This window comes from Botryllus schlosseri, chromosome 6 (genome assembly GCF_051294905.1).
Source record: "Botryllus schlosseri isolate E-star chromosome 6, Bs_hap1, whole genome shotgun sequence".
NCBI lineage: Eukaryota > Metazoa > Chordata > Ascidiacea > Stolidobranchia > Styelidae > Botryllus > Botryllus schlosseri.
Genome location: NC_137241.1, coordinates 20,410,804 through 20,425,646, shown reverse-complemented (window position 1 = coordinate 20,425,646; position 14,843 = coordinate 20,410,804). Strand labels below are relative to the sequence as shown.

The following is a 14,843-nucleotide window of genomic DNA, read 5'->3' as shown; positions in this document are numbered from 1 at the left end:
TTATATACCAATTTTCGGTTAGTTTTTGGAATGAAATATATTTTACGAAAAAAGTGCGAATGTAGATCAAAAATGTTGAAAAGCACTGCGCTAGGGGTACTAACTTCGATTCGTTTCTCATTGCAACTTCACCAGGTGCCAGTTTGAAGTGAAAATAAAATACTATTGGTATTTCACTGAAATTGTAGATTCACTGTAATACTATGGATGGCGCGACGAACAAATAAAACGTTTCAAGTTACAAGAATTAGATCACATTTAGGAAACTGCTCGTAAATCGCTGCGTAGTAAGTATGAATTATAATGATCATTTATTCTGGTCCCGTTCATTTAAGCCTATCGTTATCTGCGTATTGAGCTTGTTGCACATGGTATTGCCCTACTGATGACATAAATATTCGAATTATTTGGACCACATTGGACATTTACCGTCATGCGGCAACCGTGGCAACCGCCTATACTGGCATAGGAAATTCATGACATATAACATTAGCAGCTGGTAAGCTACCCTTATTTGAGTTGTGCTTATGATGATTTTGCCGATTTAAATCATCTTTGTAGGGTTGTTAATTAATAAATATTACGTGACGGAAGTATTGTGATGGTTATAATTTGCGTTAATGTTCGGTACTGTTTTCGAGGAAAACACGCAGAAATATTCGGTCTTGTACAGTCGTATAGTAGCCTTAGCACTGGCATCAAGGTAAAAAGTGAGTTTCCACGGAATTTCATGAAAAGCCCATATACCGTGGTATTTCAAAAATTTAACGCTAATACATAGGATATTCGAAGGAGTGACGGTATTGGAAATTCGACGAGATCAGTTGCACACAGTTTAGGCATATTGCTTTGTAATGTAACTATATATGCGAATAATGATATGACCAACAAATACGCTGCAACCTTTATCAGTGACCATCCCGGATACATCGCGAATCAATGTCTCGTTTTGAAACCCGACAGAACTTTGAAATCCAATGGATGCTACTCCAACTACAATTTTGTTTGTCAATCTGGTGAGTTGATTATGTGATGGTTACTATAACTAATGGATGAATTAAATACATTAATTTACAACGAAATATATAAGTGTAGTTTCAGACCGTAACTGGGGTGAATACTATAACGTCACGTACAGGTGCGCCGAAGTTGCACTCTCAGTTAAGTATTCTATGAATTTTATTAGATGTTTAGGCAGGGTTGTAACCAAGTCACAAGGTCCCGAGTCACAATGCAATTCTAAACGTTAAGTTTAGTTATATTCTTTCGCAAGTGGACGTTAAATAGAGTGTAAAAACTACCAAGATCTTACGTTTATATATATCGTCTGCTATCGGCGCCACAAAGAATGCGATTCTACTTTTATAGTTTTGAATCGGGTCAAGTCGAGCAATTTTCAATTCCCCCCTTGAGTCAACTCCGAGTCCAACTCAGGCTTCTGAGGTTCAAGTCCGAGTCCAAGTCATAGTTTTTACTGTTCATTTCCTAGTTCACGTTTTTACTACTCTGTTTGGGGGATGTTGAATACCTCGTATTGAAAACATAATAATTTTCCTCACTTTATCCATATTATGGCCCTTTTTCACAAACACCAGAAATGATAACCGATATACCAACGATGTCGTAGCGCCATCCGTTGAAGTTACAACGAAATGCCTGACTTGAACGTCCTAGTCTCGATTTATATGACATGAACGAGTCATGAGCAATGACTTGAGTACAAGTCGTGTCAGTACACACATTGCCTCAAGTCGAGTGGAGTCATGTTCTAAAATATGGAGTCATGTGGGGTCATCGAAAAATCGCGACTCGAGTCGGACTCGAATCATTAAAACCCTGTGTTAAGGTGACATATTCACCAGGATATTTTATGTAGTATGTCGATATATGATAAGAGACAGCGAAGCGAAGCCACAGCTGCTATTCAACTAAGAGTTTGAATTTCAACGTCCCTATCATGCAGCCATGATATTCCACGTAATGAAATGATTAATAGCCACTGAAGTTTCGTTGATGCTTACATTCTGTTCGCAGCGATAAATACGACGATATTCGTCAGTGGAGATGAATTTCGCGTTTCGCGGGATGTCGTTACGAGTTTTCAAGATGCCGAGTCTTTATGTTCAGCGTGGGACGATAGAGCACATTTGGCTGATATTACGAGCAAGGATATTGACGACGCAATCACTAACGAGTTGATGCGCAGGTTTGCTTGCTGTACGCAAGGACAACACCGTACTCAGTCTGACATTCGGGAACGCGGCTCAGATCCATGCATATGTGGCGAGATAGCGTAGTGGTTGGGTATGGTGTGAGCCTGAGGTTCACGTTCACATTCGCAAACGAACCTTGGTAGGTTCTGCGCAGAGGTGGTCAGTAACGAAGTACTTCTACTTTTTCGAAGTACTCAAGTAGTTCACCTCTACTTCTGGTACTTACTCAAGTAGATCTGATTTTTGCTACTTCTACTTCTACTTCGTAATATTTTGTGATCTACTTACTTTTCGCTATTTTAAGTTTGTCAAGTAGAAGTAGTTTAATCCTCCAATCAGGAAGATAGCCTGAGGAATTTCGGGGCTGTCTCCAAAGAGTATTAACATTTAATTTTCATAAAAGTTGAGTAAAGCCCATAATTTTCGTCGCGCTTCCCGCTCAGTAGATACGGAGTAACCAGTCTGATTTCACGAAAGTATCGGTGAATATAGTTTAGGTAGCGGGTTGGCGTGCTTCCGTTCACACCGCATTGTCGCCCTTCGCCCATATGAAATATTTCATCACAGTATATATATGGCTCATCATAACGTTTGAAACTGAGGTTTCGCAATCTAGCGTCTACTTATCATATCGTAATCTAGCAGTCCATGCCGTGTCCTAATCTGGAAAAGGGGACTGTGACTTTTTTTAGTTTTAGAGCTGTTTTAGCATACCACATTTGAAACTTTATGGACTAAAGACATGAAATATTTTTTCCGCTTTTAGAAGTAGTATTTATATTTCACTTTCAATTCCCAGTATCATATACTTTGAGTTCTAATTAATATCAGTTCTTTTTCTGGAGAACATAAATGTTGAAGTATAAAGGCAATTGTGCTAGTGCCTTTAATTTCCGGAAATAAGGCTACACAGTATGGCATTTTCATGATCCACCATATCTTTTATTCACGTTTACTAATCGCGCAAAGTGTTTTCACGGTATCCTATACAACTTCTCCGTATTTTCCTCCGACTAAACTACGGGCCTTATAATATGGGGGAGGGCGCCATAACTTGATATTTTCTAAAACGGGCTGTTCGAGTAAACAGAGGATTAGTATCGCATTTCCATATCAATACAATCATTTTCATCTCATGATGCGGACGAATACTTATGCTGTCTAAAATTGAATACCTCCCGGTATGCATCAATATGAATCAAGCTCGGCACCTTTCGCATAGCTCAATTTGCACCTTTTGACAATCCGTGCGAACGAATTACGATCGTTTTCACAACTACTTACTTACTTGAGTATATTTAAAGTCAGTCAATTCTACTTCTACTTCAAGTAGTTTTAGGTAGCTTCTGGATGAAGTACTTCTACTCGTACGTGAGTAGATTTTTTCGTCGCTTCTTCTACTTGAGTAGCTTTCTTGACTACTTTGACCACCTCTGGTTCAGCGCTGCGGACCTTTTTCATATATCACAATTTGTCACGTCATTAAAACATTTTTGGTTGAAATTCATTGCATTTCAACATCGGGAAGCTATATGCATGGCGCTGGCAGTGTGAAAAAACGAGTATGCACCTTGCCGATCTCAAAAATGTCACTGGATTTGTTACAAAAGTTTGCTCGAAATGTCCAGAATTCCGTTTGTGAATATTTAGTGACTCTCTGCCCTTGCCCTGTGCTTGACCCGCAATCACACAGCACCAAGAGCGAAATACGCGTCACGTGGGCAGTCAGTAAATGATGCTTCTTCAACCAATTAATGAAACTGATGTGAAGACTACATCGTTGTCTAATGTGACAGATCTAGCAGGCGTACGTGATCCACCTTGATTTGATAAGTTCACTGCATCATACATAACAAATCCCTGCGATTGGGGTGTTGGCTCCTGTATAAATTTTTAATGGGGTAATAGCTGAGTATAGAAAGTATTGGCACCAGTTTTTCACGCTGCTCTATATCAACGTAGTATAGGCCTAATAGTCAGACGCCGCATACATTGCCAGTATGGCCTAGGTCGTTAATTCAGCATGTACTTTAGCATTGTGGCATGATGTGACCCGACTCGTCGCTAGTGTGTACACATCACGTCATTGGAATGTAGGATTGCAATTTGCAATATTACGTCACGTGACGTCATAGGCTCAAATTCGCATTAACACAGAACCTTTCAAAAAGGTTCGCTTTCACACGAACCTGAACCTTTTAGAGGTTCACACCATCATTAGTAGTGGTATAATCCACTGCTGCAACACCAATGGGCTGTGGGTTCGAGTCCGACCGAGGTCGACTGCAAAATTCGTGTCTAAGTGTTGGAGCTTTATCTAGGCTACACCTCGCCACGTGATCCACGTAAGTGGTATCTTATAAATAGCCCAGAAGTGGGCCGTGCTACAAGTCAGTAAATACGGAATCAAAAATAAAGCATGTCGGTCTGGTGTAAAATGACCAATGTATAGTCGTAACACAATGAATGTCAAAGCAAACAAACAAACCATTCATATGTGTTACCTGTAAGAGAAGCAAATGTGTGAGGTTTTCATCGACATTACAACCTCATATATAGGACCAATCATATATTGGCATAATGCACACTGGGCTGTGTGTCGACTGGCGAAGTGTATTGGAATCCAACGTGTGAAGTCAAGAACATGAATTATACCAAGTATATGCTTCTTCTACTAACTATAGATAATTGTTTTATTTGCACTATGAAAACAGAAATTATTGAATGGGCGTTGCAGAATTCTATGACTTGTGCATCAAGCAAAATGCATCGATCTTTTCCTTGAATGCTACTCATTCATGCTCCATATCGAACGGCTGGCCTCGGCATCAATCTCTCTTACGGCCAACTTAAGACCTACAGACTAAAATTGGTTGACGAAAATACGCATTGTCGCAACTAACACCCGTATGCTACTGCAATGTCATCATTAGGGTGTTTTTTTACATGTCAAAATATGTCAAAATTTTGTCAAAATTGAAGCGTTAGGTCAAAATTTGTCAAAATTGTTCATAAAGTCAAAATTTTTTTGACGTTTTTATTTCGTTTGTATCGTAGATTTTGCACTGTTGGTGAACGTATCATTTCATATTTTACAGCTTGTAGCCTACTTTATAGGCCTACTGTTATAAACAGCTAATTGTCTGCTCAGTTTGAATCATAAACGGTCAAATAAAACAAATAGGTAGACATGGTATTATGGTCAACGTACCGCAATATCCTAACTGAAGAAAGACTTCTTGGGCATTGCATCATTCTTAAATTGAGAAGCACATGATGAAAAATTGTGATGTAGACAACATTGTCAGAATGAAGCAACATGGGTATGTCAACAGCAGTGTACGCACAACTTGAGTGTTTTCAGCCAACAACTGCTGCTGTTGAACGTCCTTGGCAAGTTTTTTTTAGTAAGGACATGCTCTTTCTAACCAAGAATGTAGGAAAGTATCTCTCGTTGTACTAAATTTTTATAATATTATTTCCACCATAATACGTATTGCAGCCACTGGAATTCTTCATAGGGCCAGATTCCGTTGAAATATTGTATTTTCATGTACAAAGTTGCCTGTTTCTATGCCAAAAACGTTTTTTTCAGGCCAAACTACTTCGTTAGGACAGTCAGTTCCCACCAGAAACGTAGATAAGTGGTACAATTTTGACATTATTTGGGAAAACACCTAATTTGCATACGTTAGGTCAAAATTTGGTCAAAATTCAGTATGTTTAGGTCAAAAAAAGTCAAAATTTTGATTTGTTAGGTCAATATTTTTCTTTTTATAGGTCAAAAAACCCCGCCCTAGTCATCATATGGAAACAGCATGTGAAAACAGCATGTGGAACAGCATGATTCGCTTTGCCTCGCTCCATAAGATTGCTTGTTACGATAACACAAAGCGCGACCGCGCAATACTGAACACTATACATATCGTTATGCTTGCACTATCTGTAGGCTATATCACGTTCCACAGGTTTGAAACATCTTCCCTATATACCGGAGGCAACGACATTGGACAAGACGGCACCTGGATTTGGTCGAACGGTGTTAGAATTGCAGGATATACCAATTGGTCAGTTGTCGTTTCAAATAACATTACTTATTGAACTGCTGAACTTCGTCGTTTACAGGAAGGAATGGGGGTTCTTTCAGGGTAAGGACGAGCCAAACGGCGGTACCACGGAAAACTGTTTACTCAAAAGTCCCACATATGAAGGACAATGGGTTGATCTTCCGTGCGTAGCCAAAACGAAAGTATTATGCCAAAAAAGTATGACCTAACATTCTGATCGTATACGAATATAACACAGGCAGCAGGAAGCAACGTATTTACGCCCTATAATATTTTGCAGGAGTTTTCGACAACCGATGTTCTGCAGATCTCTGTTCCAACAGAGGAAAATGTGCGGCGACACCCATTCTTCAGGGGATGCTGTTCAAATGCAGTTGCAATGAATATTTCATTGGAAGAATGTGTGAAATTGGTTAGTTTTTTGACTTCGCATACATAGATGCAGATAGATATATGTAGGTAGATGAATACAACGTAAGACAAACATAAAGGGGGCACGTAACAAAACACTCGAGGCAATTACTTTGCGTATAATTCCAGTATCCTTTGAAGCAGTGTGTGCATCGAGTCTCTACCTTCGAGCCACAAGCAGAGGTGGTCAAAGTAGTTAAGAAAGCTACTCAAATAAAAGTAGAAGTGGCAACGAAAAAATCTACTCAAGTACGAGTAGAAGTACTTCTTCCATAAGCCACCTTAAACTACGTGAAGTAGAAGTAGACTTGACTGACTTTAAATCTACTCATGTAAGTAAGTAGTTGTGAAAACAGTCTTTATTCTTTCGCATGAACTGTCAAAAGCTGCAAATTGAGGTATGCGGGAGGTGCAGAAAGCTTGATTCGTATTGATGCATCCCAGGAGGTATCAATTTTCGAGAGAATTAGCATTTGCCCGCATCGTGAGATGCAAATTATAGTATTGATATGAAAATGCGAGACTAACCTTTTGTTTACTAGAAGACTGCGTTTTATTGAATATCATGGCATGGCGCCCTACCCCATATTATAAGGCCCAAAATTTAGGCGAAGAGCAATATGAACAATTTGAATCGGACACGGTTTCAACACTTTGCGCGATTAGTATACGTTAATAACCAATATTGTGGATCGTAAAATTTGTAATTAGAGTAGCTTTATTTTCGGAAAATAGAGACATTACTATACACTTGCTTTTATGCTTCAACAATCAACATGTATGTTCTGCAGACAAAAGAATTGAAAGTAATTAGAACTCAATGTATGATACTCGTAATTAAAAGTGAAATGAAAATACCACTTCTAAAAAGCGGAAAATATATTTCATGTCTTTTGTCAATAAAGCTTCAAAGATGATCTGCTAAAACAGGTTTAACGTTCAAAAGCCGGATTTTCCAGTTTAGCAGGACACGTCATGGGCTGAAAGATTACGATATGAGAGGTAATAGCTAGATTGCGAAACGGTTGTCTCAAACGTTTTGGTGAGCCATATTTACTGTGATGAAATATTTAACATGGGCGACAATGCGGTGTGAGCGGAACCAAGTAATCCGGTACCTAAATTATATTCACTGATACTTTCGTGAAAACATATTTGTCACTCCGCCACTACTGTGCGCGAAGCAGTAGTGCCACTCCGCCACTTTAATTGACTTTTATGAATATTAAATGTTGGTACTCAGTGAAAACAGCCCCGGAAATACTCAGACTATTTTTCGTATTGGGGGAATAAACTACTTCTGCTTGACAAACTGAAAATAGCGAAAAGTAAGTAAGCAGATCACAAAATATTACGAAGTAGAAGCAGAGAAAATCAGATCTTCTAGAGCAGAGGTCTCAAACACGCGGCCCGCGGGCCGCATGCGACCCGCCAGAGCATTTTGTGCGGCCCGCGACGACATTTTAGATTTTTAATACTTTGACAATGTATAAGTGTCACATATATATTTTCAGGTTATAAAATCAAAATTCCCTCTTAAATTGCCCCGAAAGACTGAAACTATTCATCAAACTTCACTATCACATCAATTGCATACGCTACAATGCAGTGGAAGATTCACTATTTCGCCACATTTCCAGTTCATGCTGACAAAACCTGACCCTTAGACAATTCGTGACTGAAATTTGTGAGTTGGACTTGGACGCAACCTTTCGTAGAATTACTCAGACTCGGGCCAAGTCGATGGCAAAATTAAAATAACCCGACTGAACTCGGAGTGACTCGGAATGCCGTGAATTTGTTAGAACCATGGACGCAACAAACTAATCGCGTATCAGGGGAATAGTAATAGATCAGAAGGTCGCAGCTTGGTATTTCGCGAACTAAGCAAGTAGTTATGGCAACCATTTATTGGCAATCTGTCAGTTACATCTTTGGTCGCTAAGCCATGTTATTAAGGGCACTTACAAGTACCGAGTACCGTAGTGGTACGCTCCGACGATGTAACAGCAATGGCTCGTTCGGCGTCCCGACATTTCAATCACTAGGACACATTCAATAATATATTTATATTATATTTATATTTGTTTCTGCTCCTATATTTGAAGATATTTGGCCATGAGATTAATAGCCTACTTATCAGAAGTATACCCGAATCCTGGATTGGAATTACAATGCTCAACCAAAAAAATGATCTGATATCAGATCAGTCTCTATTATCAATCTGTTAAATTCAAAATATTCATATTAGCTGCAAAATTATAACCCGATATCTTTTAGGATGGCATCATACATTTGTCCGCCCATATGGTGTCTATATCTTATAATTGATCTATATCAAGTACAACAACATTTCCATTCAAATAGTTATAAATGTGATGATTCTTTTTGTGCCAGGCCTGAATTTATACAAGAGTAAATCACATTTGACGACATGTGTTTACTGTCAGTCTGCTGGATCGGCTCACTTTCAATAGGACAATTCATTCCCGCCAAATAAGGCCTACTTGGAAAGACATAGAATACCCATATAAATGCTGCGGCCCGCGGCGTCGTCAAAACTGGAAAACTGGCCCGCGAGCACATTTGAGTTTGATACCTCTGTTCTAGAGTAATTACCAGAAGTAGAGGAAAACTACTTGAGTACTTCTAAAAAGTAGAATTACTTCGTTACTGACCACCTCTGTGCCCTTTGCCCATATGGAATATTTCACCACAGTATATATGGCTCATCATAACGTTTGAAACTGATGTTTCGCAATCTAGCATTTACTTATCATGTCGTAACCTCGCAGTCCATGGCGTGTCCTAATCTGGAAAAGTGAACTCGGACTTTTTTTTAGTTTTAGAGCTGTTTCAGCATACCACCTTTGAAACTTTCTGTCTTTAGACACGAAAAACATCTTCCGCTTTTAGAAGTAGTATTTACATTTCACTTTCAATGCCCAGTATCATATACTTTGAGCTCTAATCAATATCAGTTCTTTTGTCTCGATAACATACATGTTGAAGTATAAAAGCAAGTGTAGTAATGCCTTTAATTTCCGGAAATAAAGCTACACAATATGGCATTATCACGGTCCACCATGTTTTTTATTCACGTTTACTAATTGCGCTAAGTGTTCACAACGTATCCTATACAACTTCTCCTTATTGCTCTTCGACTACGCAACGGGCCTTATAATATGGGAGAGGGTGCCATACCATGATATTTTTTAAAACGGGCTGTTCGATTAAACAGAGGAATAGCATCACATTTTCATATCAATACTATCATTTTCATTCCATGACTCGGACGAATGCTTATGCTGTCGAAAATTGAGTACCTCCTGGTATAAATCAATATGAATCAAGATCGGCACCTTTCGCATTGCTCAATTTGCACCTTTTGACAATCCATGCGAACGAATTACGATCTTACTTACTTACTTGAGTAGATTTGAAAGCAGTCAATTCTACTTCTACTTCAAGTAGTTTTAGGCTGCTTATGGAAAAAGTACTTCTACTCTTACCTGAGTAGATTTTTTCGTCGCTACTTCTACTTCTACTTGAGTAACTTCCATGACTACTTTGACCACCTCTGGTGGCGACTCGCGTACTGTTATGCTCCACCGATATAACACCAATGAGTACGGGTTCCATTACAATTGACCACTGCAGCACGGCCCACTCTCGTTTTACGCTTTTGTAAGACATAGCTTACGCATAATTAGATGGCGTGGAGGAGCCTAGATCTCCAATACTTCGGCAGTAATTTTGGAGTCGACATATAGCTCAGACTTTAACTCGCCGCCCATTGGTGTCGAAAATGCGGAAAGCATACCACTAAGCTATCTCGTCACCGCATTCTCTGGTATTGAAGGTTAATCTAGGCTAGGGTTGCCATACGTCTTAATTCACGCAAATATTACTGGGATTTTAGGTCGAGCGTTACTGCATAAAAGTCGGATTACAAATTAAACCGAACTCCAGGTATTTCCATAGGTCGCCAGTTCTGTCCGAAGTTTTGGTGGTCGCGATCATTTTCTGCTCATAAGATCACCTCTATACCACTATGTGTGTTCAAGAGTACAGAGTACATGAGGAATACTCTTACTCAAGTGACGGATTTTGCATTCTGAAATAGCATCCATAGGTTCCTTGCTGGCATCCGATTTGCGTATGCGGTGTCGTATCAAAGGAAAATTTGGAGAGCTCAGGGGTTCTCAGTAGTTTAATTTAAGGATTTTAACGTGGCGTAGAATGACCATGATCATTGGCCTCAACAACAACAACAACAAATATCCTGCGGTTGAAGCTCATTCATCCATACAATATTTGGTTCATCCAGTACGCACTATAGTTGCCTCAACATACCAATGCTCCTTTGACGCAAAATGCTGATAAATGGCGCTCGGATTGTCGACAAATTTATACGCATTATCGCGGCGGTCAAATCCAATAGACGCATATAGGCCGTAAATTTCAACTGCTATTTTCCATGAATTCTTACGTTATGGAACCTCGACTCTTCACTATAAACGGGTATCAAGGTTTGCATGATACAATTTTATTTAACCTTATATTTACGGAAACGTGACAACCAACAATTCATGTATAACATATTCAACATTGTTATATTACAAATTCTGCTGATTCATAATACCACAGGAATTCCGACGCAATAACATAATGGATGGAGTCAAATTGCTTCATGTTGCATAGTCCATCAATTACCCCCTCCCCCCACACCTTGGCGAACTAATATAGTATGAATGAAGTAGGATAGCATATAAGATAGAGGCTTGCAAACCGAATAAGAACGATAAAGCCTATACAGAAGTATCACAATATGGGTAAGCTAACAATACTAAGAAGCATGTGTATGCGTAACATTGGGCGCAAGCTAATTCAGTGTGTCAAAAATCGATCAGTCAATCCCCAAACCCTCGTTTTGTCCATTGACATATTGGTTTTGAAAAATCACGTCCAATTTGAGTTGTTATTTTCTTGTGACTCGACTTGCTTCAGTTCATTTCGTCGGAAATTTGAGTGACTCGATAGATAGTTTCAGATTTGACTCGACTCAAATCGACATGATTGATTGAGTAATGCTCCATGATTTGTTGTCGAACACATATTTAGAGATCAATAGCCTACTCTCGAATTTTAGTACATTCATTTGTCCTCGAAACGCAATTAGGTTGTTTCACGTCAATAAACGATGTCAGTCAAATGACCTGTCACTTACATTATCAACCACCTATATGTGCTGATGTATATTTCACTTTTACGACAACTGTAGAGATAGTTGATACCGTATATAACATTTTCCCGGTGTGGTAAACTAGAGTAACTTCCGAAACTATGAAGCTGCAATAATTTTTTTCAAAGATCCGTGTTCACCAAATCCTTGTCGAAACTTGGGGTCATGCGCTGGACAACGCGGCGCTCCATACTTTTCGTGCAGTTGCTCACCTGAATTTCAGGGACAAACCTGTGAGGGTAAGTAAAAGTATAGCCTAACCGAGGGGCGGCGAACTAGTTGCCCACGATCCAAATGAGGTCCGCGAGGTTTTGAGTGGGTAATTACCGAAATTAATTGTAATATTAAAAAGTAAATCACCCGGATAATTTACTGTGAACTGAAAAGGCCAACCAAGGTTTGGTTAGTATGACAGCAGAAACTGGGACGTTGATGACTAAAACATCAATTCCGACGCATTCGCGTAGCCAGGGGCCAGCCACATATTCCGTAGATCTTTGTATGTAACCATAGAGTAGAATATTTTGTGTTGCACTTATTTGACTCGTTATCTTTGTTAGCACTACTGGTGATTTATTGTTACTCGAATTATTGCTTTTAATAATGGAAACCCCTCCATAAAATTACAAATTAAAAATATCCTCAATTTACAGAATCGAGTCGAACTATAATCGCAATTATGAGAGAACGATGTCGCGTAACATGCGACTTCGCGTCAGAATGATTGTCGGCGATGAAACTTCTGCACAAAACGATAGACGCACGTCCACCGAAATCTTCGATATCGATATGTCCAAGCGTCGAATAACCCTGTCCTTGCCAAATAAGCCTAGAGATAAACAGAGCAAACTCGCAATAGTTGCAAGTAACATTATTATTGACCGAATTCAATAATTAACTATGAAAAATTTCGCGCGGGGCGCGGTTAGGACATCTCTGCGCCATGAGTTTTCATGACATGATTGTAATCGATTTTGGTGCGTAGTAATATAAGTCCTGCTTTCCCCGTTGCCTAATCGGATTCGCTTCTATCGATGACCAAAAACAATCCTCAACATTCAAGTGGCCCGCGCAATGGTTCGAGACTCTCATATGGCCCGTCGGCCGAAAAGGTTGGTCACCCTTGGCCTAAGCCTTATGTTGTTGTGACTTATACGGAAAATACCGTTGTATATGCCACCAAATCGGATATTTATCATATGAGAATATACGTAGGGCCTACGTAAGGCCTACGACGGGCCAAGCCTCACCTATGGTAGCGCAATTCCATATAAAACCCTCATGATTTAAAATGACTGGAATTAATCGAATTATATTGCCAATATTCCCAAAATCTATATATTAATACTATCGGGGCCCCGAACACCCTCAGATTCTCACGGAATGTGACAGTCGGCATTTTGGGTACAATGACAGCTCAGGGGAACAATAACCAGGGGATGCATAGATTTGTCTGTCTCAGTGATGAGTTGACAACGAATGCGCTACTGAATTCGAAAACCGACGGTGCAAATCGTGGAGTAGCGCGTGGAGTAGTGACGGCCCACATGTACTGCAGAGCAAATACATTCCCTTGCTGATGAAGCCGTTATGTATTTTCCACCCATACTTAATCATCTATCTTTAATTGTGAATATGTATGTTATCTTCTTAATTAGCCTGGGTTTGAAGGATGCTAATTTGATGGAACACAAGTCGTCATCTGAATCATCAGCTACCATTTTAGCTTATGTATTCGTAAGTCGGACTCTAAAGGGTTCAGCAACCTCACCAACCACGAGTCTCGCCGCACGTCACTAAGTGCTTATTTAGATTTTACGTTCCTGGTACCGTTCACTAATTAACGGAGAAGCATCCAACACCTTGAATTTTGGAATTGAGATGTAAAATTTAATACTATTAGGCGGACCGGCTGGAAACTTGCCATCCGGCGGTTGAGACCCACTGTTTACTGTGACTGAGTAGCAATTAAAAATCCAAGAAATATTGATCGTGTGTGTTAATATTACTGACAAATTATGTTACTTCAATAAAATATTCAAAGAGTATAGCCTACTACGGCTCATTTGCGAACGGTAGCGAACAAATGAAATTCGCATATCGAATAAAAAGTGAACCGAACCGAACGAACCATTAATATCATAGGCCCGGTTTGTCCCATCCCATATAAAGGGAGGCAGTCCAGTCACAAAACGTTTAATTCTAGAATAAACAGATGACTCACTATATAATGAATGACTGTGAATTAATATAGGTCATATTGGCTCTAATGCATGGTGTTTGATCGTGGACTAGTGAGGCAAATACGATCACAATATAACTAAGACAGCATTTAATGATCTCTGTCATATATATTACGCTTTGTCGTGAAGTGAAGTTGATTATAAATTGAATATACCAGTTTTTGTCCATTTCTGACACAGACCGGGTCTTCAGAAACTCCGAAGGTTGTTCGTATCACATCCACCTGCAACGCCCGCACATTCAAAGTCAGGCCATGAGCGAGTGCAGATCGATTGGAAGCACACTTGCGATATTATCTGATCGGAAGGAACGTAATTTCATTTTAAACTGGATCAAGGATAGTTTTGCCAGGAGTGCTAATTCGCGAGAGATATGGGTCGGAGGGACCAGAACCAGCAACGAATGGTTGTGGCTCGATGGAACTCGTATGGTATTTCCTGGCGGCAACAATCCATCTGCAGATCACGAATGTGCCACTGCTAGTATTGGAACATATTTGACGATATCCACTAGTGTCTGCGGATCCAGACATGGTTTCGTCTGCGAAAAGCCAGGTTTGATGTTATTCTCGAGTGCTATCGTCCCCGTAGCCCAAAAGGACTCCTCTAATAGCTACATGCTGTCATTCTGAGACAAATAAAGCGTGCATAAATCATGCTTTTT

The 14,843-nt window shown here is 39.7% G+C and overlaps 2 protein-coding genes across 2 annotated transcripts in view; one reads left to right on the top strand and one right to left on the bottom strand.

Annotated features, from left to right (window-relative positions):
- LOC145441433 (interleukin-1 receptor accessory protein-like 1) overlaps window positions 1–14,843 on the bottom strand; it is a 391,709-nt gene that overhangs the window by 114,627 nt on the left and 262,239 nt on the right. The window lies entirely within an intron of this gene.
- The window catches only part of LOC145441430 (uncharacterized), a 70,030-nt gene that overhangs the window by 4,504 nt on the left and 50,683 nt on the right, over window positions 1–14,843 (top strand). The window contains exons 4-10 of the mRNA XM_080319286.1: window positions 913–1,016; window positions 2,035–2,206; window positions 6,182–6,280; window positions 6,339–6,478; window positions 6,561–6,692; window positions 12,065–12,175; window positions 14,360–14,734. Of these exons, the coding sequence (XP_080175412.1) occupies window positions 913–1,016; window positions 2,035–2,206; window positions 6,182–6,280; window positions 6,339–6,478; window positions 6,561–6,692; window positions 12,065–12,175; window positions 14,360–14,734 (1,133 nt within the window). The remainder of the gene's footprint in view (window positions 1–912; window positions 1,017–2,034; window positions 2,207–6,181; window positions 6,281–6,338; window positions 6,479–6,560; window positions 6,693–12,064; window positions 12,176–14,359; window positions 14,735–14,843) is intronic.